Source organism: Molothrus aeneus, chromosome 4 (assembly GCF_037042795.1).
Source record: "Molothrus aeneus isolate 106 chromosome 4, BPBGC_Maene_1.0, whole genome shotgun sequence".
In the NCBI taxonomy this organism is placed as follows: Eukaryota; Metazoa; Chordata; class Aves; order Passeriformes; family Icteridae; genus Molothrus; species Molothrus aeneus.
Window position 1 is genome coordinate 19498727 of NC_089649.1, and position 26284 is coordinate 19525010.

The window sequence follows — 26284 nt, forward strand, 5'->3', positions numbered from 1 at the left end:
TTGTACACCAAATGCAGTCTGAAGAAAAGGGATTGTTAACATTTTTTTTTTCAGTCAGGTACCCACACCTACCCTGCTACTTTCTTCTGCACTCAGCAACCCCAGTATTTGCTGTATACCAAGTTATTTGCAAAATTATGTGTTGTTTGATATCTGTTACTCTAGGAGCTGGCTCCCTGCATGCAGGTGTCCAAAGGGAAGCACAAGGATCATACATACACTTGCTGACCATACAAGGTCCAGCAAGTATTCCACTCTCCATGCTGTGAGTGACCATGCAGGTTGGTGAAACTTGACTGCCCTCTCCAAGAGCTGGAGATGTCAATCCACTACAGTCTCCAAAGGCAAGAACTTTTTCCATGAATCTTCTAAATGTAGAGTACCAAGACATGCAGTGGGGGTGTGGGGTGAGGTGTCCAATGTGGACTCACAGAGCCAATTCCTGTGTCTTCCACCCCAAGCAAAGGGCCTCTGACACCGTATGCACCCAAACCCTGGGCACCCAAACCCTGGTGAACACCTGAGGGAGAAACAGGAGGAGCCCAGGAAATCCTGCTTAATTGTGCTACACCAGGCTCACTCTGTCCCATTTACTCCCCTTCTACCACCTGTGGGTTACTTTGTGTTTCTCCTGACATTTCATTTTGTACTTCTCCCTGCAGACATTTTTTTTTTACCCAACCTGTAACAGTTTTGTTCTGGTTGCCCAGCTCTCAACTGGGCAGCAGCAGTCAATCACTGACTTGCAAACAGCTCCAAAGACAGCTCCTCAGGCAGGAGGATGGCCGGCAGCACTTACCCTCTGAAACTGCCATGCACCAAAAATAACAACCAGTGCATCAGCAGAATGATTAAAAGAAAAATGCTTTAATTTCACTGCCCGTAACAGAAACATCCATTATTCAACTGTTTACTCAGGAGTAAGCAGAACAAAATCAAATGCAGCTTGTTAGAATGACAAGTTTTCCCTCTGTCTTCCACTCCTGCAATCTTATTTGGTGCACAACCCATGCATGGCCAGCATTTGCATTTTAATGATTTATCATACCACAATGTGGTAACACAGACACGTCTCCAAGGCTGCCCCGTGGATGGGAAGCCCAACAGACCCTACTGCCATCCTCCAGCAGACAGCTTTGTTCTAGTGACATGGAAAGAGGTTGTCTTACACTAAACAGCTTATTTATATCTCATAAAGTACAATTTTGTACTGTATTTCACACCTTTTAAAAAGCACACTCATGTGTTTAATGTTCTCCAGTTAATAATCACTGATGTTGGCACAGGCAAATCATCAAACAAAATGCACAGCTCTTGCTTAGATTGACCTGGTGTGGTGGGGCAAACATAATTTCTGGCTATTTGAGGTCAGTGGGAAGTTAAATCATCTGTGTGAGATAAAGACAATGTTTTAGTGCTCAGGAGTCCTCCTGTGCAGGTTGGGAGGGGAGTCACAGCATCTGCAAAGCCAGGACACAGTTCAGCATTGGCACGTGTATTTCCAGGACTGGAATTCCAAAATTCACTTATTTCTGATAATCTTTTCTAGCAGTTCCCTTCACAAGGAGGCAGCTGAAGTTTTGCTTTGTTTTTGCCACAGGAAAGGACTTGAACAGTTCAAAAAGAAAGATGGCTAGGTGTGTTTTTTTTTTCTTTTAATGTACAATTTCTTCTAATAGGTTTTGTTATTTTTAGCTTTCAAAGTTCAAAAATATAAACTCTCTAAAGTGCATAACTGTACTTACATTTCATAGAAACTATCTGAAATTCTAGCAATATATTATGTAAACAGCAGTAACTAAGCATCAGAAAATGCTACAACCTCATCAGTTTAAAAGTAAAAGGGACTGTTTCCTACGTATCATTTATCAAGATTTGTCAGGGGAAAAACCCAGCTGTTGGGGGTGTCTCAGGCTGCAATGCATTATTGTAGATGTAACCAAAAGTATTTATGCTATGACCAACTGTTAAAACCAGGTGGGGCAGTATTCTTTATCTCTTCCAAGACCCATCCTCCCTCCAGGGGGATAGCTTCTGTTAATGGCCCATTGAGTCTTACAGCATGACTGATAAAATCACATCCTCCCATTGTGAGATGCTTCACCCAGTGGGAGGAGCCAAGCATTCCTGCCTGGATATAATCTGATATTTGGAGCACTACAAGCGGCCTTTTTCCACTGGATTCCCAGGGGAAGACCAGGCCTATCTACACCACCACTGGACCTTCAGAGGAAAACACCCTTCTCCAGGATCACTGCTTCAACAGAACCACATCTGTTGCTCCAGGAGGACTGCAGCCACCATTCCAATTGGACTGCTTACTAACACCGTGACCCACAGGGTGTCAGGTTGTATTGTGACTCTGTCAGTGTTTTTGCACTACTGCATTTTATTTTAATTCTCCTAGCAAATTGTAGTTCTGACTTGGAGTCTCCCACTGGTTTGCTTTCAGATGTTCACAAGGGGTTCGGTTTCTTTCCTTTTGTTCCTTTTTACTTACAGAATTTTTTCCCCGTAAGTTCCTAGGAAATATTAACGACTGGGTTATTCAGATAAACAGGATACTTAAAGAAAACAAAAGACTTGGCCAGGCTCTAGGGGAGGAGGGCATCTGGTTGCACATCTGTTATCTGGGAGTTTCTCTCTGAGGGGCAGAGATCGGGCAGGTAAAAGATGGGGCTGGGGCAGCTGCTGGCTCTGGGCTTCAGAGGGCGGTCGGAGCTGCTGTTTGGGGAAGGGAATTAGCTCCTGCTGCTGCTTCTGCTGCCACTTTCCCGGCTGCCTCTCCTGGCTCTGCTCTGGTCTGCCTTTGCTCCCACCTCACCACCACCATCATGAACAAGAAGAAGAAGCTGTTCCTGGGCATGCCTACGCCCCTGGGCTACCTGCCAGGTCTGGGCTGTGGAGCCACGGGTTTCACCACCCACTCTGATATTGGCACTGCCCGTGATGCCAACAACCCCGTAGGCGACTGGCATGCCCTGCTGGGCAAGAGAACTCTGGGAAACCAGATGGATGAAGAAGAACCAGAGGACAGCAGATGGTGATGATGGGGATTTGAATGACACCAACTACGATGAGTTCAATGGCTACGCTGGGAGCCTGTTCTCAAGTGGCCCCTATGAAAAAGATGATGAAGAAGCAGATGCTGTTTATGCAACTTTGGATAAGAGGATGAATGAATGCAGGAAAGAAAGGAGGGAACAACGAGAAAAAGAGGGAATAGAAAAGTACTGTATGGAACGACCCAAAATTCAACAGCAGTTCTCAGACTTGAAACGGAAATTAGCGGAAGTTACTGAGGAGGAATGGCTGAGTATTCCCAAGGCTGGGGATGCCAGGAACAGGCAGCAGAGGAATCCTCGTTAAGAGAAGCTGACTCCTGTCCCCAACAGCTTCTTTGCAAAGCATTTGCAGTCAGGGGTGAGTCACACTTCTGTGGACCTATGCCAGACACAATTTGGTGGACTGAATACTCCATATCCAGGGGGTTTGAATATTCCATACCCAGGAGGAATGACACCAGGCTTGATGACACCTGGGACAGGTGAGTTGGATATGAGGAAGATTGGCCAAGCCAGGAACACCTTGATGGGTATGAGGCTAAGCCACGTGTCAGACTCTGTGAGTGGCTCGACTGTAGTGGACCCAAAAGGATATATGACAGACTTGAATTCCATGATTCCCACACACGGAAGAGATATCAATGATATCAAAAAGGCCCGTTTGCTCCTGAAATCTGTCTGAGAGACCAATCCTCATCATCCACCAGCGTGGATAGCATCCGCCCGACTGGAGGAGGTCACTGGCAAACTCCAGGTGGCTCGAAACCTCATCATGAAAGGAGCAGAGATGTGCCCTAAGAGTGAAGATGTTTGGTTGGAAGCTGCTCGGCTTCAGCCAGGAGATACAGCCAAGGCTGTTGTGGCCCAGGCTGCACAGCACCTGCCACAGTCTGCGCAGATCTATATCAGAGCAGCAGAGCTGGAGATAGACATCCGTGCCAAAAACCGTGTCCTTAGAAAGCCCTCGAGCATGTTCCAAACTCAGTGCCTTTGTGGAAAGCAGCTGTGGAGCTGGAGGAACCTGAGGATGCCAGGATCATGCTGAGCTGGGCTGTGGAGTGCTGTCCAACCAGTGCTGAACTGTGGCTGGCACTGGCATGGCTGGAGATGTATGAGAACGCTCGTAAAGTCCTTAACAAAGCCCGGGAGAATATCCCAACGGATCATCACATCTGGATTACTGCTGCCAAACTGGAGGAAGCCAATGGAAATACCCAGATGGTGGAGAAAATCATTGACGGAGCCATCACATCTCTTAGGGCTAACGGTGTGGAAATCAACAGGGAGCAGTGGATACAGGATGCCGAGGAATGTGATAAAGCTGGAAGTGTGGCCACATGCCAGGCAATCATGAGAGTTGTGATTGGGATTGGGATTGAGGAAGAAGATCAGAAACATACCTGGATGGAAGATGCAGAGAGTTGTGTTGCTCATAATGCCCTGGAGTGTGCCCGAGCTGTTTATGCCTGTGCCTTGCAAGTCTTCCTGAGCAAGAAGAGTGTGTGGCTGCGAGCAGCCTACTTTGAACAGAACCATGGAACCAGGGAATCCTTGGAGGCTATTTTGCAGAGAGCTTTTGCTCACTGTCCCAAAGCAGAGGTGCTGTGGCTCATGGGGGCCAAATCCAAGTGGCTGGCAGGAGATGTGCCAGCAGCCAGAAGCATCTTGGCCCTGGCTTTCCAGGCCAACCCCAGCAGCGAGGAGATCTGGCTGGCTGCTGTGAAGCTCGAGTCGGAAAACTGTGAGTATGAAAGAGCAAGGAGGCTGCTGACAAAGGCTCGCAGCAGTGCCCCCACAGCAAGGGTCTTCATGAAGTCTGTGAAGTTGGAATGGGTGCTTGGGAATATTGCCGCAGCCCAGGAGCTCTGTGAGGAAGCCCTGAAGCACTATGAGGGCTTCCCCAAGCTGTGGATGATGAAAGGACAAATTGAAGAACAAAAAGATCTGGTAGAGAAAGCATGGGAGGCTCATAATCAAGGGTTGAAGAATTGCCCCCATTCCATACCCCTGTGGCTTTTGCTGTCCAGGTTGGAGGAGAAAGTTGGGCAGCTGACTAGAGCAAGAGCCATCTTGGAAAAGTCTCGCTTGAAGAATCCAAAGAATCCAGACCTCTGGTTGGAGTCTGTACACTTGGAGTACCGAGCTGGGCTGAAGAACATTGCTAACAGTCTGATAGCCAAGGCCCTGCAAGAGTGCCCCAATTCAGGAATCCTTTGGTCAGAAGCAATTTTCCTTGAAGCACGACCGCAACATAAGACTAGGAGTGTGGATGCTCTCAGGAAGTGTGAACGTGACCCATATGTCCTGCTGGCTGTGGCCAAGCTGTTCTGGAGCAAGCATAAAGTAACCAAGGCCAGGGAGTGGTTCCACCGTGCAGTGAAGGTAGACTCTGACCTGGGGGATGCCTGGGCCTTCTTTTACAAATTTGAGCTCCAGCACAGCACAAAGTAACAACAAGAAGAGGTGAGGAATTGCTGTGAGAATGCTGAACCTCACCATGGAGAGCTCTGGTGTGATGTCTCCAAGGTCATAGAGAACTGGCAGAAAAAGATTGGAGAGATTCTTGTGCTTGTGGCAGCCAAGCTGGAAAATACATTATAGAGTGTGCCAGCCTCAGCTGCCTCAGAGGTCTCTGTAGGACTTAACCTGCCCTTTCAGTGACACAGATTTTGAAGGACAGTGTTGGAGGTTAGGTTTCTTTCCTTTTGTTCCTTTTTATTTACAGAATCTTTTCGCATAAGTTGCTAGGAAACATTAACAACTGCGTACTTAAGAAAAACAAAGTGGCCAAGCTCAGGGGAGGAGGGCATCTGGTTGCCTTTCTCTAATCTGGGAGTTTCTCTCCTAGGGGAGAGATACTGTGAGAACTGGGCAGGTAAAGGGCAGGACCAGGGCTGTCTCTCTCTCTCTCTTTTGGCTTCAGAGGAGAACAGTTGGAGCTGCTGCTTGGGAAAGGGAATTCACTGCTGCCGCTGGAGCCCAGCCCAGAGCTGCTTCTTCTCCCATGGGGTGAGCCTCTGCTTGTGAGAGCAGCCTCTGAACTGGGACCTTATTAACACTTACCTCACTAAAAGAAGGACCTATCCCCATCTGCTCAGGTGCCCAGGATCCTGAGCTCATCCCTCTCTGCCCTGCTGGGAGCTGGGCCACCTCTGTCCCAACCTCGCTGCTTCTTTGGCACTGCTCCGAGCTTTCACTGCACTGCAGCCCCGCACCCCCTGCCTGCCCAGCCATCCTGCGGTTCCAGCCACAGCTCTGGAGCTTCTAATACATCTCCTCTACCACCCCGGGATTTTTGCTCATTCCTGCTGGCCCAGCCTGCTGCTTCTGAGAGTCCTACTGGGGCACTGGGATCAGCTGCCCTGGGGGTTTCTGAAGGCTTCCATTCAAAGCACTTTTTGATCCAATCTGTCAGCCCAGTTAAGACACACCAAGGATCAGAGGAGATCCCAGCTCAGGAGATGGAAACTCAGCACCTATGAAAAGCAAAGCCCTAGGTCACCACACAAGTCCTCTGGACTGTTTGGAAATACAAAATTCAGCCTTTGCTGGTTTTATATGGAACAAGCAATTCTGCAATTAATAAAAAACCAAACCAAGCCGTGAGTCCCCATCCCAAGTGCTTTCACTAACACATCTCTGCCTTACCCCATGTCCGGGGTGGCTTTATGATGCTTGTATCCCCAGTCATCTGTTCTGTTTATGCTGGGTATTAAGTTTTACAACTTTAGGGCTGGTTCCAAGAGCGAAGGGGGTGGCAGAAGATGCACAGTGTTTGTTATCAGAAGCTGCACTGGCTGCCCCACATCCTGATCCTGGACTGTGCTGTCTGCAGAACGGATGGGGGACAGAGCTCTCTTGCTTTTTAGTTAGCTTTTAGCTAGCTGAGGCAGAGAAGTTGCCTGGACTGTGGCTTTTTCTTTTCTTGGAACTGTTCAAAACTGCTTTCGACCAAAATCTCAGAACAACACCAGGAGTTCACGCCTGTGGCCCACCCGGACTGGGACGCTGCACTCCAGCGCCAGAGGGACTGAGAGACACACAGCGAGCTGAGCTACACCCCGCAAAAATGACTTTCCGAATTTGCCATCACTTCAGAACAACAAGAGGTTTTATTGTTTGGTATTGTTCATTTTTTATGTTTGTTGGTGCTTTGCTTGTTAAATAAACAGTTTTTTTCCACTTTTCTCCAAGGAAATATTTTCCCGAACCAGGTGGGGCAATTTGCCCTAAACCAGAACACCCACCCTGACTAGCAAAGGGCATGTACAGCCCATGACCACCTTTGGAAGAGTTCAAGGGATCCTGAAGAGACCAAAATAGAAGCAATTTTGGCAAGAACACACAGAGCACACATAGCAAGTGGAAGGGGATAAAGTACCTTATATAAGTACCACAAACTAAATACAACCATTTGTGAACCCACCTGCCCTTTGATAAAGAAGGAAGGGGGAGAAGTTGTTCTGGGAGTCCTTTTGGCTCCTCTGGTGTGACATGTATGAGGCCTGGCTACAACCAACATTGGATTTCATCTTGATTATTTTTGGCTTCTGTACATTGGCAATGATCCCCTGGGGAGCTGAAGAAAGCATTACAGAAGTGCCCTCCCTTGGGTATCAGGGTGGAGCCTGGCTCAGGGCAGACCAAGGGGTGCACATAAGCCTCTGGAGTGAGAGTGAGCCCAGGTGTCCCAGGATGGTGGAACTGTGAGCCCTCATGACTTGGTGTCCCTGAACTTGGGGCCTTTCTCTCCTTCAGGCAGCACCTGTTTGACATGAGCACGTTCCTGGGGGTTAAGTTCATTTTCTTTTGTTCCTTCTTACCTACAGAATTTTTCCCATAAGTTGCTAAGAAACATTAACTACGGGGTACTTATGGGTACTTAAGAAAAACAAAGTGGCCAAGCTCAGGTATCTGTTAGCACTTCTCTCATCTGGGGGGGATTTCTCTCCAAGAGGCAGAGACACCCTGAGAACTGGGCAAGTAAAGAGGTAGGGGCAGTGGCTGGTCTTGCTCTCTCCCTCTCAGCATCAGAGAAGGACGGTCAAGCTGTTGCTCACTGTGGGGAGGATTCACTGTCACCGCCATTGCCCAGTCCTGTGCTGCTTCTTCATTTCTGGGGTGAGCCTCTGCTTGTGAGGGCAGCCACTGAACTGAGGCCTTATTAACCCTTACCTCACTAAAAAAGGCACCTATCCCCATCTGCTCAGGTGCCCAGGATCCTGAGCTCGCCCCTCTCTGCCCTGCTGGGAGCTGGGCCACCTCTGTCCTACCCTCGCTGCTGCTTTTGCACTGCTCCAAGCTTTTGCAGCCCGAAACCCGTGCCTGCCCATAGTTCCAGCAACAGCTCCAGAATATCTTCCGATACATCTCCTCTACCACCCCGGGACTGTTTTACTCATTGTTTTCTCAGAGTCCTGCTGGGGATCAGCTGCCTCAGGGTTTGTAGAGCAGCGCCTCCCTTCCCTCCATTCCCGTGTGGGCCCAGCTGCCATCACTGTGCGCTCCCTGAGCTCACAGCACAGCGCCCCCTGCAGGCCCGGGGGAGTCACCGCACCTGCCCTGCCCGCCGGGAGCCAGCAGCGCCCCTGCCGGCCGTGCCCGGAACTGCACCCAGCGGGGACAGCGCTGCAGCCAAGCGAGGGGCTGGGACTGGGTTCTGCGTTCTGTTTGGTGTTAGTGCTGTGTTGTTGTTTGTTTGTTTGCTTTATTATACACACTAGTAAAGAACTGTTATTCTTATCCACATATCCCTGCCTGAGAACCCCTTAATTTCAAAAATTATAATAATTCAGAGGGAGGGGGTTTACATTTTACATTCCAAGGGAGGCTCCTGCCTTTCTTGGCAGATAACCTGTCTTTCAAACCAAGACACACCTGAATCAGGTGTCCCAGGACTTTCTTTTCCGAAAGTCATAAACAAATTTGGAAACAGTAAATTGTCAAAGCTTGCACTCGAGACAGGTGCCCTTTCCACAGGCAGAGCACAGCTCCATGCTCTCAGTTTCCTGTGGTATCCTCTGGGAAGAAAAGCCCATCCTCTGCTGCCACTATCAGTGTTGCTACTGCAGCCCACACAGGAGTGATGTGCACATAAGAAGAAAATTTAGGTGAGTGAGTTTGTGGGACACCTGTGTGAACTGTTCAGCTCGGGCTCAGGTGTCTGTATCATGATGAAGCACACGTACTAATGGGGTGGGTCTTCCAGATATCTATCACATACTTGACACCAGATATTTAACCAACCATCAAAATCCCAAGGGATTCTTCTCTTCCCTTTTGCCCAAACGTGGTCTCAGTATCACCCTCCAAGCAGAACATGCTGGTAAGAACATTGGTTCCATGGCTCATTTTCTTAACCATGCCAAACATGCAGGTACTTCCTTCTACTCCGCTGGAATTTGCCATCAAAAACATGGGAAGAAAACCCAACTCAAGCCTGGGCAAAACTGCAACTCACACCAGCTCTGGCTGATGACCAGGAGATTATTACAGCATTTCTCTAGAGGAACAGAAGATGCTGGACTCCAAACAGGTCAAAAGTCTGAGCAAATCTTTACTGTAGCTACAAGAGGACAGTCTTGGTGCTGCCTCACCTAACAAGATTGGTCAGGGCACTCATCTGTTCAACTCAAGTAGAAGCTATTTGATGATTTCATTACTATTAATCCTATTTTGCCTCTTGCTATAATATCCTGGGAAAAAAGAACAGCATGGCTGGATTTGATATTCTAAATATTACAGGATCTGTAAGCAAATCAATACAGAAGGATCCCTTCAGTGCAGTCACTGAGCGCAGTGTTGTGTCTCCTACACTGGCAAACTCCATTCGGGGCATCAGGCCTGGAGAAACAGTGGGCAACAGCAAATGTAGAGAGTTACAGAAATCCACCTTTCCTCCCTCTCCCACCTCTGGGAATGACCCTTCAGTTCCCAGGGAGCTCCTCAGCTCTCCCAGTCAGGCTCCTGCTGCATCCACTTCATGCATTTGTCCGTTTGGTGTTCTCTCCTCTTTGTTTATTGGCAAAAACAATCTCCTCCTTTACATGATCTTGGAGCTAATATCTCTCTTACTGATCAGGACTTCCAGCAGCCTCAGCTTGGCCTTAACCTGCTTGTATTCATTGTACTCTTCAGCCATGGGAGTGCGGTCCTCTTTCTGCACATTCCTAGTGGGAGTGAAAGCAAACCATGAGATTTCTGTAACAGGAAGCCTCCCTCCCTCTGTCCACCAACAAGTCCTACAAAGCAGCTCCTCTCCCCCGCTCCTGATCAGGCAACAAGACCAAAACATTTATCCTTTGAGAGAAAAAACAAACAAACAAAAAAGGGGCAAACAAGCTGCTCCAACAAAGTGTGGGATGCTTATGTGCTGAGGCTGAGCACAACCCTACAGTTCCAAATGCAAAATCCTACTTGAAACATGCCCTGCTTCCCTAAAATCACCAGCTCTGCAAAACAGCTGGAAAACACTTCAGGAGCCATCTAAGTGTCAGCCTGTGAGCCTGGCAAAATAAAATACAGCCTCCCCTGTCTTGGCACCACAGCACTTACACGAACAAGCACACTCATGCAAAAGAAAGATGGTATTTGATCAGATTGCTCTTGGTTTACAGGAAAATTTTAAATTTTCAGTGACTTTACAAAAGCCCCTAAGGATGATGGCTGGTAGAAAGAAACAGATGAGAAAATTTAAGAGTATAAATATATGAAAACATTCTATCAGCTTGTTAATGAGGGACATTTTCTTTAAAAAAATAAAACCAGTTACACTAAGAAATACTTGATAAAACTAATGTCTGAATAGCTCACAGATAAGCAAGAATAGGACAGAAATCACAAGGGGAAAAACTAGTTATTTTAACATTGAATAACTCTTCCACCATTCTAAATGTGGGTAAAGCAATGATAATGATTTTGAAGAAGAAATATGTAATACTAAACTCAGGTAACTTTCCGTATTTGGAGATTGGAAAACAGATGCAAAACAGATTACAAGTAGCTGAAGAACAGAGAGGCAGCTGAGAAATTGTTACCTTCCATTTTGTCGGAAAAAGTTATCTTCAAAGTCTCTCAATTTTTTTCTGATTCGCTTTTTCTCTTCCCTGACTTCCTGGAGCTGCTCTAACAGTTCAGGGCTGTTGGGTTTAAAGATAAATGAGATTATCCATACGTACATAATAAAAACAGGAAACATGCAGTAAACCTACAGATGTTTAGTTGTACATATGCCAAGCAACGGAGCCTCACATAACTTAAAACAAAAAGCTCTCTGAATTTAATTCAGCAAAATGATCATAGTCTTAAGCTGCAGCTTCTAAAGAGGTCAAGTGTGCACATCACAATTTACCACTAACTTCTATGAAACTTATCTCCTGCAGATGGGTCTGGGTTTGGTGACGTTTTATAGGATCAAATTCAATGGTCACAACTTAGGGCTATCACCGCCACGTGTTTGCACCCAACTTGAAACTAGCAAAGCTAGTTCCACCTGACCTCTCCAAAACATGAAAAACCTTCTGGAGTGCAGGGTTTTCATGATAAAGGCTTGCCACTGGTGGAATTACTATTTAGAGATGGAATCCAAAGGTGCATAAGCTAAGCATCAGTAGTTTCTTTCCAAACCCTTTCTATGAGGGTCTATTGCATTTAAAAATGAAACACGAAAACTTCTGGCTCAGATCATAAATAGGAAAAAAACCCTAGACCCTTTTTGACAAATATTATCTTAGCAAGAAATAATTTTTTTGCGGTTGCCTGTGAATTCAACATACATGGATGCTTCATGGAGATTTGAAAGCCCCATATCCTGACTGCTCCTAGATGGCATCTTATCATCCACTGGGGAAACAAAGCCGTCAGCATCATCTTCTAGTTGATCCAAGAAGCTGCGCACACTGAAATCTGTTTTTATGGTAATTGTGAGATCCGGCTTCACATTGCTGTCCTCCTCAGAGCCCTCCTCTTCCTCCTACACACAGGGACAGAGCACCCCCACAACAAGACAGGTTATTGCTTCCCTTCTCAGGAACAGGCTCCTCCTCTCAGCACATGCACTCGGGAACAAGAAGTGGAAAGGCAGAGCAAACACTTCAATTGCCAAGCAATACACAGGACACCAGAAGACCATCAGTAAGACACCCTAGAACCAAAGCATGACAGAGAAATTGCCACCACAAACTCAGACTGGTTAAGGAAACCCAGAGCGACACAACTGAGAGAAAAAAATACTTGGGGTTCAGAGCAACCTGTTGCTTTGTTCAGTTTGTGTATTCTGACAAAAATGAACCCATTTACAGATGTTACACATATTGTCTAAAGCCCACCAGCCATCCTCTGCATTTCCCTGCAAGCATTTCCCAGCATAGAGACTAGGTTAAAATGTGGAATTTTCTCTCAAAAGATGCAGCTCAACAGCTCTCTCTAATGGCTGAATTCAAGACCTCAAATGCTCATTCAGTGACACCAGTGAGCTCAGATGAGTCTTAAAATTACCCAAATGTGGGAAATGATTGACTGTAAAAGGACTGCTGCTGCTAACACGTTCAAACATTAGCTCTGACCATTTTACTGGAATACACTAAAAACTGGACTGGAAACTGCACAGTGCAATTTCCCATTTCCTCAATGCACACTGATGAATTGGTTGTGTTCCAATTTTTAGAAAAAAAAAATTTACAGGCATGAGATTTGAAAGTCCCTGCTGCACTTGGTATTCACCAGATCACTATGTTCTCAAAAGTAGGGCTTATCCTGAGACATTGTCCAGAAATAATTTTAATTATCAGGGAATGAGGCCCAGTCTCTTATGTACAGAGACATTTCTAGAAGGCAGTTTTCAACCTTAATGTAAGGAATGAGGCTACTTAGAGAAAGCAGTAAATGCCAGCATGGACAGTAAATCTCTCAAATATGTATATATGTGTCTGTAAATGACTTTATTTTACAGCCATGTAACACTAGCCAGGAAGGATCTACGCACATGAGTATCTTTAAAAGCTTTTGGGGGCTACTATCACTTAAGTCTTCTAGACAAAAATATATTGTAGCACCGGGATCAAAAGCAGACATTTTCTTGATTTGTTTTTTCATGTAATTCCTTGTGAATAGTTCAGCTATTCCTAAGAGACTGGTCCCATATTTCAAGCAAAAAGGGAAAAGGCAACAACAAGACTTTAGTCCCATTAAACCCTCAGTGATTTATAAATGCATACATTTAAATTAAATTATAGTTTGCCCAGAATTTTCTTTTTAATTTAAAGCTTTAGGCCATGATGATACATTGCAAAGCCACAGGCTGAAAATTACAACCAAGATTGAGGATGCAGGGTCAAAAAAACATTATCTGGGAAGAAGTTCTGAGTAGCAATAATAACAAAAGACATAGAGAAGTCTGAATGCATCTTAGGAAAATCTGCAGCGAATGTGTGGAAGTTGAAGCAATATTTAGCACATGATTAGACAAGACCCATTTCTCCAGACATCAGCTGTACAGTTTAAACAGAAAGCACAAACCAGCAGCCATGTACTCTTAAGCCCCACCAACAACTCCAGGCTGAACTGGGGAGGGGAGACCACCTTTCACTGCATTTTCCCTGTCCCCAGGAATCCCACCCTGCCCAGGCTGGGAAGGGCTGCAGCAGGAGAACACAGGTGCTGCTGTGCCATGGAGGAGGATTTGCTAAGTCAGTCTAAGCAGTGAAAGCAGCACACTTTGCTTTAGAGGAATGTCTCTGGCAACAAAGGAGGAGCTCCCATGCCCTTTTCTGGGAGAGCTCCTGGAAAGAAAGCAAAGGGACAATTTCCATAAGCAGTGTGACCAAGCTGCTCCTGAGGACTGATACAAGGTGTTTTCCTCACAGATACCCATGAGCCTGTCTCTTGCCTCTCTGCAGACACAGCACACTGCCTGAGCCAGCAAGCAGCTCAGGAGCCAGCCTCCTGCCATGGGAGGCCACAGGAGGAAAAAAAAGTGTAGGAATCTCATTTAGACCTCAGAGCCAACACACTCCATCCGGTTCTCACAAGAACTCTGAAATAATTTTGCTCTTAAATAGAGAGGAGTGAATTAAAAGGATTCTTAGCCAGAACTCCAACAGGAAAGGCCCTCTAGGGCCTTCCCTCTAAAGTCTCACATAGGAGCCTCACTTTAAACCTGCAGCAACATGTACACCTTGAACCAGAATGATCTTCATACACGAGGTTCATGTATCATTGATTGTCAGGTAATCAGGAGGCATTCCAGAGTTACAAATGTCAAATCCCCAGAGTATCCTATCATCAGCACTCCCACAAAGCAAGAATCCTAATGATTTGTCCAACACAACATCCAAGATATTGTACCAAAATGTTTGGTAAGGTCACCTCAAAGCACCTTTCAAGTTTTTAGTCAACTCTCCCAAATGCTTCAAGAAAAACTCACCCAGAAAGACACAAATACTGACATTGTCAGCAGCCTGTCAAATACTTCCCTGCCCACAGTGGACCTATGCAGGAGCTAAGTTTTAGGGTCTTTTGCTAATTTCCTCTCTTTACTTCTGAGTGTAGTTCAGTATAATACTGCCAGGTGCAGCTTCACAAAGCCCCATTTAAGTATTAATAGGCACATCATGTTAGCAGGCTTAAGGCTGTCATCTAAATCTTCTCCAGAAACCCCTCGAGGTTTGTATTCCCTGCAGGACACTGCTGGCCATCAGAGATCAGCATAATTGACAGCTCTAAGTTCTCACACTGGGTGCAAGCAGAGGTGGGGTAAAATGACACACTAAAACAAAAAAACAGAAGCAAACAAAAACACTCCCCACCAGACCAGTACTGCAGGTTTGATCCAGCAGTTATCTAGAAAATACTAAGAAGCTCAGTGATCATTAACCAGCTTCCAAACAGCAGCTTAACATCTTCCATCTGCAATCTGGTATTAAAGAATATGTGCCTGCCTCAAATAGTCCATTAATATACAATCCACTGCACTCAATCACCTCGGATCTCTAAGTCTGCAGTACTTACATTTAACCAAGCTCTGGCCAGATAACAGAAATATGACCCAAATGTGCTGAAGCACTTCTCTCCCTTGTTACACTGCAAGGGCACAGAAAGCAAGACAGGGCCCAGCTCCATGCTGTGTGTCCTGGTAGCTGCTGCTGGACTTTATTCCTCAGGGGAAGGCCCAGTATCACAGCAATTCTCCCCACCCCGAATTATTACTCCACAGCAGCACAAGAAGAAACACAACAATCCTGCCATCCAAATCTGACCAAGCATCAACTAGCAGAACCAAGCTGTTCTTACTTGCATCCTCATTAAGTTAAAAAGGCCCTGCACAAGGTGGTGAAAAAGAGCCTGGGTAAAACAAGTGGAGGGGAGCAGGTAAGGATCCCATGAGCGCCCTGGTTGGCTCCACGTGCGAGGGTTAGTTTTGTGAGAGCTCATTCCTGCCACGGTGCTGTGAGCAAGCCACAGAGCCTGGGAGTGAGAGAAACTACTGCAAAACAAGTTAGTGTCTTTTAAAAGAAAGGAGGAAAGCAAGAAAAAAAGCAAGGTACACGGGTAACTGTGATTCTTTTTTTTTTTTTTTTTAAGCAAAATAAAATATATTATGTGCAGATGGAGGGGAAAGGATAAGGATAGGAAAGAATGCAAAGCCAAGGAAACACTGTAGTCTTATCTACAACAAGGGAAGAATTTGATCAGAATTGGCGAGGCTTAAAGCAGCTACTGATTTTTCAGGAGGACACTGCAAAAAAATCAACACTGATGAAAAAAAAATCAATCCACCATTCTGTTTCATTGGTATAAGGGGAAAGTTGATGCAAACTGAGCAATTAGTTAGCAGCTGGAGGTCTTCACCTTTATCTCCTTGAAGAAGGAAGCTGTTTCGCCCTCGATAATTGGCTGCAGCAAAGGGCTTCTCCGCTTGCTGGAGGGGGAACCCTGTGACAGGTGTTAACAAGTATGTTACATTGTGAACCCCTTTCTCCTCCACCACCTGCTCTCAGCTCATTCTCACCCACACACTCCCAGCTCATTGCTGGACCACCAGGAGAAATAGCTTTCTCAAGGAAGAAAAACAGGCCTGGCAAACCCCTGAACCTTGGGCTGTTTTCTCTCAGGATGTTGCTTAGCAAAGGACACCACTGCCAATCTGTTTTTAAAAAGAAACTTGGATGATTATTAGCTGGGCAGTGACTATGATGCAAAGGCTGCAAGAAAATAATCCCCAGTCCAATAGCTGGCTCTCAAGAGCTACAGGGTAAGCTCAGACTGGCTCTCCAGATTTGCTTTCAGGAGCCTGATTCCCCACTGAACTAACTACTGATGTAGAGATGGATTTTCAAATGCATTCTGTCTCTCTATGAACCTCTCACTGTTCTCACTCAGAAGACTGGGGAAAAAAACAGTCTCATCTCTCCTGTGCTAGCCTCTGTGGATTTTCAGTTTTGTGTCTTAACAGGACCTGGGCTCTCTTTGACAGCTTTGCATTAAACTGCCCATGCACACCTACACAGCTTCCTCCTCGACTGCCAGCACTGTCTTCACAGCACACATTCTGGGGACTATTTTGCATATTCCAGGAGGAACAGCTTTTTATTTTGTTTTAAATGCAGGACCAGGAACACCTCCCAGCATTTGCAGAAAAAAGCCCCACTCCTCAGTGACACTGCAGTGGGTAATGCTGTGCCAGCCCATTCACTTCACTGGCTGTCTACAGAAAGTGGGCAGGACATGAGCACTGCTCAGGAAAAGCAAAAAAAGGTTCATACATGACAGACAGAGTAAACAGGAACTTTTATCAAAGTACTCTTTTCCATAGTTAGGCTTGAAGTATTCTGTGTGGGTTTTTTAGAGTACTTAATTTTTAAAGACTGGACTACACAAATTGTCTAAAATTAAAACCAGTGAATACACTCCCTAGAGGGGTGTATTGAGTTCCTTGCTGGTGGCAAAGCACCACCCTGAAAGAGGGAATATCCACTACTTAGAGGATCTCTTTAATACAAATTAAGTGATAGAAGACTGAGGGCCCTTTCTTTCATCCAAGGACATGCCTGGCATCTCCTGTGGGATCTACTCAAGTCTGTGTTCTGTGTACAGGAACCCTGTACATACAACCCTGTGGAACTAAGCAGCATGGAAGACCTACAGCTCAGCATGGGTTGGTATGGAAAAAGAAGTGAGGCTGTACCAAACAGAGGATGGATGAAATAACAGCAGCAGCCCAATGGAAAGAGAAGAAACAATACAAGGTGAGATGTGCCCCGTGGCTCACAGGTGGGCACTAAAGTTCCTTGACCAGCTTTGCCCAACTTCAATGTGAAGTGTGTCATTGATCACTCATTTGCTTGATCTTTGAGTGATAAGGGAGGTTGGGACTTAGCCTCAGTGAGTGTGTTGTAAGCAAAAGTGTGGTGATTCCTGCTTCCTCAGCTTGAAACCAAAGAAATACCCCACAAAAGAGTGTTCTACTCACAATAATAGGGATGGTGTTGGCTCTGGAGAGGATCTGTTTGACCAAGCGATACCTGTCATACAACGGCTTCATCACCTGCCGCTCATTTTTGGTTACCTGAAAAGGAAAAAGAGGGGACACCCATGAAGCCTGCAACAAATACTCCACTCTACAATTCATGTGCCTGTGATCACCCTCAATCTGAGTGGCTCAAAGAGTCTTGTATGGGGATGACAGGAGAGCAGCATTAGCCCTGAAACTGCTGTCCATCACAGCATCACCTGTGCCTGGTGCCACCTGAAGCTGTGTGGTAAAGGGGCTGTAACAGACAGGTGCTTTAAATGACCAATTAGGGATCAGATGTCCCCAGCACAAAATGACCTGTGGAGGCAGCACTCTGTGCTTGCAGTCACGTCTGCCACCCTAAGCACCAGATGAGCTCTGAGCTTTCCCATCCTTGTTCCTGTGGCCGGCCCTCAATAGCTGTGTTCGTGACCCATGAAAAGAGAAAGCAGCTGCACTGACTGCATGTTGCAATGTGAGGAGACCTCCCTCGAGTATGGTAAACTACAGATTTCACAACAGCTGACTTTCTGGCTTTGCTATTCCTAATTTCCTGTACAAGCCAGCAGTTTCTCCTTTTAGCCGCCTAACCTTGCCCTCCATCCCTCCTCACAGCCGTTTTGCTGGGAAGGATTCTCTGCAATGCTTGGAAGGGATGAAGGTGCCATGGCTGTGTGGCATAAAGAAGAGAGAATAGTGCTGTGATGTCCACCTCAGGTGTTCCTTATTGCTCTGTCCTTAATTCCTTATTTCCTCAGGTGTTCCTTATTGCTCTGTCCTTAATTCCACTCCTCCTTATTCCTTGTTGTGCTCCCTCCCCAGTTTTGAGAGCATTACAAACTGAGGGTGTTATTTCTGTTTTTTTTTTCAGATTCAAGGTGGGTTTTATTTTTTCAGTGTTTTCTTACAGCACGTTAGAAAACAAACAAAATCCTCAGCAATACCTGATCATCATTCAGCACCGTCTGACCCACATCCTATAAGTGTCCTTCCATTAGATCTTTTGTCTAACTTTAGATTATAAAGCTCTTATGAGGAAGCCTTAACTGATGTCATGCCTTTCTACTTGCTGCTAATCACCAGAGCACCTGAACAACTGCCATATAAAAATCAGCATCAACAGAGTAACCCCTAGGGAGCTTTGTGCAGTCTCTCTTTCTACAAGAGAAACGGGAGAAAAGGGAACACAGCTTCAGACAGTGAGGCAATTTTAAACTGCCTTTTATTTTGTCTGCAGTTAACTTTCACTGGCATAATCTTTCTAAAGCTTTTACATCCTCCCTCCAGAGAAAGAGACGGTTTTGGCTTGGGAGGGGCAGAAAGGCTGTAAGTATTGCCAGGAGTGGGATGGCAGGGATGAACTCTTAGAATCTGGAGGTAACATCCATCTTCCTCCTGATAACCAAGCCTATGTTCCCTCTGTTGGGGGCAAAGGAACAGGGAGGGAAAGGAGGAAGATCTTTATTCCTTTCCTGGTTCAATGCAAATATCCCCAGGTCTGATAAGGGGGATACAGATGGGCAGTCTTGAGCTCTGGGGGCTGAATGTCCCACACCCTCAAGGCACAGCAGGGCTCCAATTCCTGACAGCCTCAAGCTGCCTGTTCATTGAGTAAGCAGCTCACATGGATTAGAGGGATGTGAGCAGCATGAAACAATTCACTCAGTCCTCTTTGTGCTGAGTTTTGTGCTGATGTGCCTGCACTCAATTGCACTGGCTGGCAAGTTACCTCCAACTTTGGACATTTCTCTGTAACCCATCCAGAATACAACTAGAGAAACTGAGTAGCCTAAATATATATATAATATTATTCCTAGCTTTACAAGATTAGCAGTTTGTGGAACAGGAGGTACAGCACTACTGTTGGCTCAGTCTGTTACTTAAAAAAACCCCAAGACTATGATGAGGCTTATGTTGAGGCTGAGAATCAAACCTTCAATTAACAACATTTCAAAGCTGATTAACAGCACTGTTCTGTACAGAAAAATAAACACAAGCTTTGGAATGGGTACAAAGTCCTTAGGTATGCTGAAGAATGGAAAAGTTCAACAACATCCTTCAGTGTGTGAGTGTCAGTGTGGAGGAGCAACACAGATAATGAATACAGGAATTGCAAGTTAAGTGTATGGGGTCTGAGCCTGTCCTGCAGCTCATTTACACCAGCAAACTTTACAGAAAGCATATTCTGAAAGTAAATGTTTAGTACATGGGCACACTGTCTTATTAGGTAAACATAAGTAAGACCAGTAAAACCTGAGTATATTTTGGGAGAACATCAAAATGCAAAGAGACTGTCAGAATAATGGAGCCTTTGACACAACTCTGGGGCACACTCCACGTGGCAAAAGAGCAGCAGCTGAGAACAGACCATTGCTTGCATTGTTAGAGCAGCTCAAGAATTTCTGCAGACAGACTTTTGGCTTAACTAAAACAGTTCAGTTCCACCTTTGCAGGTTCATCTATCACTGGTGCAGAAAGACCCAGCTGCACAATGAATCTGAGCTCCATTGTTTTTCTTGTTTAGTTAAATATCTTTAAGGAAAAAAAACCCTTGGCTGAACTATCCGCATTCTCCTCAAGCTCTCAGTACTTTTCCACTGCTGCTCTGCCAGGAACTGGGAACAGCAAAAGCTGATCAGTCTTCCTTGCCATGCAGTTCAGTGTTACTAGGTATAGACAGCTTATTTAAAACAAAACAAATTAAAAAGCAGTTCTATAAATGAAGCATTGAAAAAGGTAGGTGGAAATATAAGTATGCTGACAAGATGGGCTCTGGGCTTGTTATCTTTTTGGACAGACTGAAGTGAGTTCGCTTCAGTAAGATGCCAACTGTTGATTTATATAATTGTAAAAGCAGCAAAAAAAGACTTGGTCTCACAGAGAACACAGGGAAGGTTAAGTGGATTCCCTTGTGCTGCCCTTTTTCTACACAAGAATAAATCTACCTGTCCTCTCATGTAACTATGCCATTTTCAGTTGCTAATACAGTTGTGACTGTACAATATCAGCACTCCAAGAAGGCATTTAAATAAATTAGTGAGACTTTTAAAAACAGTGGATAAAGGAAGATAACATTCAGAAGGAAAATATCAGGAATCTCGTGTAGCAGCAGAATGACAGATTTGTGAACTGCACCAATCAAGTACTCCTTATAAGCAGTAATTTTCTGCTCCCAAGCCACTGCTCAAGGGATTGGCAGCACTCTGAAATTAAGTTACTTTACCTATATAGCTGGTCACAAAGATTATAATGACATCAGTGAAAGAGGAGGAGGGACTCATAAAAAGCCAGCTTCATGGCCTGGAAGCCACTGTGTTTCTGCCACAGCAAGGATCAACAGGAGACAAAACTTAATTCTCTGTATTGACAAATAAGTTGGCCTTATACCATTGATAACAGAAAACTGCAAACTTCCTGGCTGGATGGGGGGGACCACACACAAATATTCTCATGCAGACTGTCCACTGGGCCTCAAACTGGATGTCTGTGGAACCTGATGAGCACAATCCCAAAATAATGACCACTCAGCCTGTAGGTTCTGTCCTGCAGGTGCCTGTCCAGCCCAGTGCTGTGTGAGGACATCACCCTGCCTGGAACAGACTCCTCAGCAGCTGCGGAAGTGAAGGATCAGGGAGTGGATTAGAGGGTGCATGTGTGGCTTGGAGAGCAAGAAGTTCTAGTGACCTGACATCAAAGGGGGCATCATTTACCACAGACAAAGACACAGAAAGATGTACTTTGAGACAAAAAAAAAAAAAAGAAAAAAGAAAAAAAAAAGCTGCAGTACATACCGGTCTGCCATGAATGCCTTCGTAATTCAGCAAAGCCCTCTGAAGAGCCACTTTTTCAGCTGCTATCTGATCTCGTGTCATGTCCTATGAAAAGTGGCACAGAGAAAGGGAAAGGGAGGAAGAAAAGAAAAAAAAGTCAGATTCCTGGACCTTTGGAATACTGATCTGTGCCATAACCAAAGTCTTGTCATACCATCATTATGTTTTAAAGATACCAGTTGTCTTTTCCCAGCTACATTGCTAAAGAGACTGTTAATGTGAGTAGAACCCTATGCTCAATGCAGGCAGATTAAACACACAAATTTTGAATATGAAGGTATTTTATGTACCTAAAGTAGATTTACAGATCATAAGTGTGCTTTGAAAAAACAACACCATGGAAATTGTAATGCTGGTGGATCTTTTCCAGTTAAGATCTGAAATGTAAGTCCTATAAAAGAACACATTTCCTTTCTTTTTCTCCAAATCTGAGACAAACTCCAGAACCTCTTGTAAAGCTTGACACCTTTGCTTTGACTGTCACAAACACACTTTACCAAGAACTGAAGTGCAGTCAGAATGTCTCTTTCTGCCAATTCTGCTATGGAGTGAAAAGCTGTAGCAGACAAGAGGGGACAAAGCCCCCCCCCAAAAAAAAGGAAGACAGTTAGAGAAGCTAACTAAGTTGGCCAAAACTCCCCCCCTGAATTTGCCTAACACCAAACCTTTTCTCCCTATCACACCACCAAGTACTACCACAGTCCCTCTGTAAGTGGCCGGGCTGTGGATGCTTGCTACAGTCAGAAAATAGTCAAAACACATGCTGTATGTTTTTCTTCTGCAGATCTAGCAAACAAAGATAATGCTGTCTGCCTCACTCTTACACAGCAGTGCACAATTTACATGTCAGCAGACTCAAGGACTTCATTTACAAGGCTGCCCAAACCTCAGGAGCTCACATCAGACATGCAGACCTCCCTGCTGATAACCCTTAGAGATTACAGCAGCTAACAGAGCTCAATGTGAAACTCTGAAGGTTAGCAGTAACATACCCTGAGAGAATAACATTCAGTTTTGGGGTGAACAAGAAGCAAGCAGATGACACAACCTCCAGAAGCATTGGACAACTCAGAATTTGACAAAAAACTTTGGATGGAACAACAGAAATAGCCAAAAACAGGGCAGGAAAAAATTGCAATAATTCAGAAACACTACTAGGAATATGCAAGGGTCAGACAAAGAACACAAGACGACATACAATAGAAACTGAGCTCTGGGGGAAAAATCAAGATACTAAAGGCAGAGGGAAAGGAACTAAAGCAAGTGAGCCCAGACTAAAGGCTGCAGACTTTTTAACAAAATGTAGAAGACCACAATGCTTTCACAGTGACTGTGCAGCCACAAGTAACCTACTTGCACGTAAAGGCCTAAGTGTGACCTGTCTACATTGTACCTTAATGTCTTCAGGTCTATTGGTCTCTGCTCGCTTCTCTTGAAGCTTCTTCTGGATGGATTCAAGGGTCACTTCCACAGCAGGCTTGGCAGATTTGTCTGACAGGTCTTGCTTCTTGTCATCCTCCTTCTCCAGCTGAGAGCCGAAGCTCTTGGGGAGCGTGTTGCTGCGCTGACGCACAACAGGGCCAAGGTCCTCCTCTGAGATCTTCAGTTTTGACTCTGAGCAGGGAAAGATGAGCAATTTTTCATTTTTAAAGTGTGACAGTGTCAGGCTCACTGCCTCACATCAAATCTAAATGAGGCAGAGTCAAGCTACCCCGCAAAGGTAGGTAGTGGCAGTTCTCACCTTTAAGTTGCTTTCGGAATTTGGCCAAATCATTTGTCCATTTGAGCACTTCAGGGTTGGCTGCTTTGTCACTGTGGGAAGGCTGGGAGGAAAGAAAAGCCATGCTGAATCTGTGTTAAACCACCAGGAGCCATTCACTGAAACAAGTGTGTGGCACAAAGGGGTACAATGGAATTTGGACCCAGCACAGGCACTGGCTTCTGACTGGCAGCTGCACACCTCTGAGCAGCCCACTTCAGAGCTTGCTTTAATTGCTCCTGCCTGTCACAACACTCTGTCTTAGGGGCATCGTGAAATGGACTTTCTTTTTAGAAAACACAAAGCATTTGATGCCAATGATTAAGCCATAGGAGTGACTCAGAGGGCCGGATGCACATTGGAATCCTCGTGTCTATTGTTTCCTAACAAGAGGGTACCTCTAAAATAGAGGAAACCTAGCATGAACACTTGGAAAAGTGTTATGACTCATGTATCCACACCAAAGGCTGCCTTACATCCAAAGACATCAAATAAACCAAATTCTAGGCTACAGCAGCACTTTTTTCAGCCTTTCCTACTGCAAGCCAGAACAATTCTTTGCCATTTAGATAGCCAAAGATGCACACATGCTAAGCTTTACAGTTCCTTACAAAGCTTTCTGTGCATCAGAAGGACATGTCAGAACAATTAAGAGTCCAGTACACTGCTGCTGCTCAGCAGCACTTGACTGTGGTTCCTTGCTCAGGAGTGAAGGCAGCTGCAATGCACAGGTGTCCTGGGATTACCATCATGCAAATGAGATCAGCCACTGTGCTTCCCATATGCTGAAGTTAAATAAATAAACAAACAAAGAGGAATTGAACACAGCTATTCCTACACACTGTCTTAAGTAGTGGTCGAAATCCTATGAGTTCATTAGCCTTCTTTTCTTGTGCTGCATGGATATTACATAATACCTGGAAAGGTAATTTGCTTGGTGAGCATACAGATTTCTGAGAGGGCAGCAGGTCTTCTGCCTTTTTTTTTTCCTTTCCTCATTATAAAAGCTTTCAAGCCCTCTGTATGTTTGGCATATTTCCCTGGTGTCCCTCTGTATGCTTGACCCACTTCCCTGGTGTCCCTTCCCTTTGCTGCTAATGCATCCATCTCCACATAAATGCTGAACTCCTAGAGACTCACTCTGTATTTCCTCTCCTCTTCAAATTTGTCCTCAAATTTCCTGATCTTTTTCTTCAGCCCCTGAATCCTCCGGGTGAGTTGTGCAGGGGTAAGGTCTTCTCTGTCATCTTCATAAGATCCTAAAGACGAACTCCGTCTCCTGCCAAGAGCAGAGATTGCAGGAAGAGCTTATCCAAACAGCCACAGTAAATCTTGATGCAGAGAAGGCCACTTCAACTTTGTGTGAATAAAGGCAAGGCCCACAAAAGAGAGAATGCTATGTTGCTACTCTGCAATGACAGATAGCAAAAGATGCTCTAACAGCCCTAGATATTAATGCACAAACCCAGAAATCAACTACAAAGAACTTTTTATAACATATCAGTTCCCTGCGAGCAGGGAACAGAAACCCAACACAGCACAGCTGATCCAAAGAGATGCTGCTTGATGGAACCGTGCAAACCCTTCGCAGCTGCAGGTGGAAGTCAGCACCGGCAAATCACAACCCACCTCATGAAGGAATGAGAATTGGGAGGAGAAGGAGGCACTTCTGTATCATCCAGGTACTGTTGGCTCTGTCCATAGGCGTAGAAGCGAGGGGACAGCATGGGATCGCTGTCCTCATCCAGAAGCTGGCGAATCAAGCGCCCGGCCTGCGGGGAAAGGCGAGCCTCATCTGAGTCTAAGCCGTCTCGCTGCCATGAGGAGAGAGCAGGGATGGGCTCTGGGAACAGTAAGACAAAGGCTGGTTTTATCAGGTCTGTTTTATACACAAGATAGACTCCAGGTAACTTTCTACTGAACCTTGACCTGCTCGTCCTGGACTGTGACTCTTATCACCAGGCATTCTCTGGTCACTACTCCCATCTGCTACACATATATAAGTCATCTCTTAGGTGCAACAGAAAACTACCCAAAAGCTGACCAGGAATTACCATGGACTGACACCAAACAAGGCAATCACCAGCTAGCACCTTTGAGGAAAAAGTTATGCTGGACAAAGAGCATTACTGACACATATATAGAAGTATATAGATATACTTCTATACTTCTGGTATATAGAAGAGGCAACTAGATTCCAGAAGGAATTTTTTTCACTTTCAGGATGTACAAATGCTGTAAATGAACAGTGTATTAATGGTTCTCCTATAAGCCCCCCTGTTGCCTGCTATTGGAAATTCAAAGCCTAGGAGTAAGCATAGATTCTTCTAATCTGCAAGCAAAAGGTTGCCCTACATTACCACCTGTTCCACAGGGTGCCCAGCCTACACATTAACAATTATAGTAATATGGTCTGAGTTTCCCCTTCTCCCTTTCACACACAATCCTCCTGCTTACAGCATGGTAGAAAAGTGAGGAAATCTTCAGCCCCATGGACAACCTAACCAGCCAGAAGCAAAAGCAATGTTGTACAGGGAGGTGGTGCAGTGGGAGAGAAAGGGAAACCAAATTTAGCACTGCTGATTAGCATAATAGAGCCCACGGAAAGCAATTGCCTCAATCTTGTGATCACTCCCTCCAGATGCCATAAGGAGTCTAACATTTTGTGTTCAGATAGTTTACTAAGCTGATTTGCATGCTCCTACTTAAACTGTCTAATCCTGTGGTGCTAAGAGCCAGGCTTTGAACTTCTAAATCTAACAAATAGTTCTAGAGTCAAGTAACAAAACAAAAACCTTACAGAAAGCTCCCATACCAGTCCCAGAATTACGGACTAATTGTTTCCTTTGCCTAATGTGTCTGTCTATTCTTCATTCACAAAGAGAGGGGGCTTTTGAACTTATCAGTTTCTTAATAAAAAGCAGGGTTTTCCTTTTGCTGAAGAAGGTTAATGTTCTCACAGCTCAGAGTGGATTGCATGAGGATTCCCCTGCAGAACCTCTGTGCTGTTTAACATTCCTCCTCTGTACAAGTCAGGCAGTGCAAGATCAATGCAGCAGTGATGGGCTCAGTGCTGTTTTGCTTGTGCACATCTTCCAGTGATGCTCTCCTCCTTTTGCCT

The 26284-nt window shown here is 45.3% G+C and overlaps 1 protein-coding gene and 1 pseudogene across 1 annotated transcript in view; one reads left to right on the top strand and one right to left on the bottom strand.

The window, feature by feature from the left end:
• Positions 1 to 848: 848 nt before the first annotated feature.
• The window catches only part of FAM13A (family with sequence similarity 13 member A), a 125501-nt gene continuing 100065 nt past the window's right edge, over positions 849 to 26284 (bottom strand). The window contains 10 exon segments of the mRNA XM_066548049.1: positions 849 to 10234; positions 11102 to 11203; positions 11840 to 12036; positions 15912 to 15995; positions 17533 to 17628; positions 21366 to 21449; positions 22798 to 23018; positions 23146 to 23227; positions 24304 to 24442; positions 24793 to 25006. Coding sequence (XP_066404146.1) covers positions 10108 to 10234; positions 11102 to 11203; positions 11840 to 12036; positions 15912 to 15995; positions 17533 to 17628; positions 21366 to 21449; positions 22798 to 23018; positions 23146 to 23227; positions 24304 to 24442; positions 24793 to 25006 — 1346 coding nt within the window. The 3' untranslated portion in view covers positions 849 to 10107.
• On the top strand, positions 2835 to 5932 carry LOC136555409 (pre-mRNA-processing factor 6 pseudogene; annotated as a pseudogene).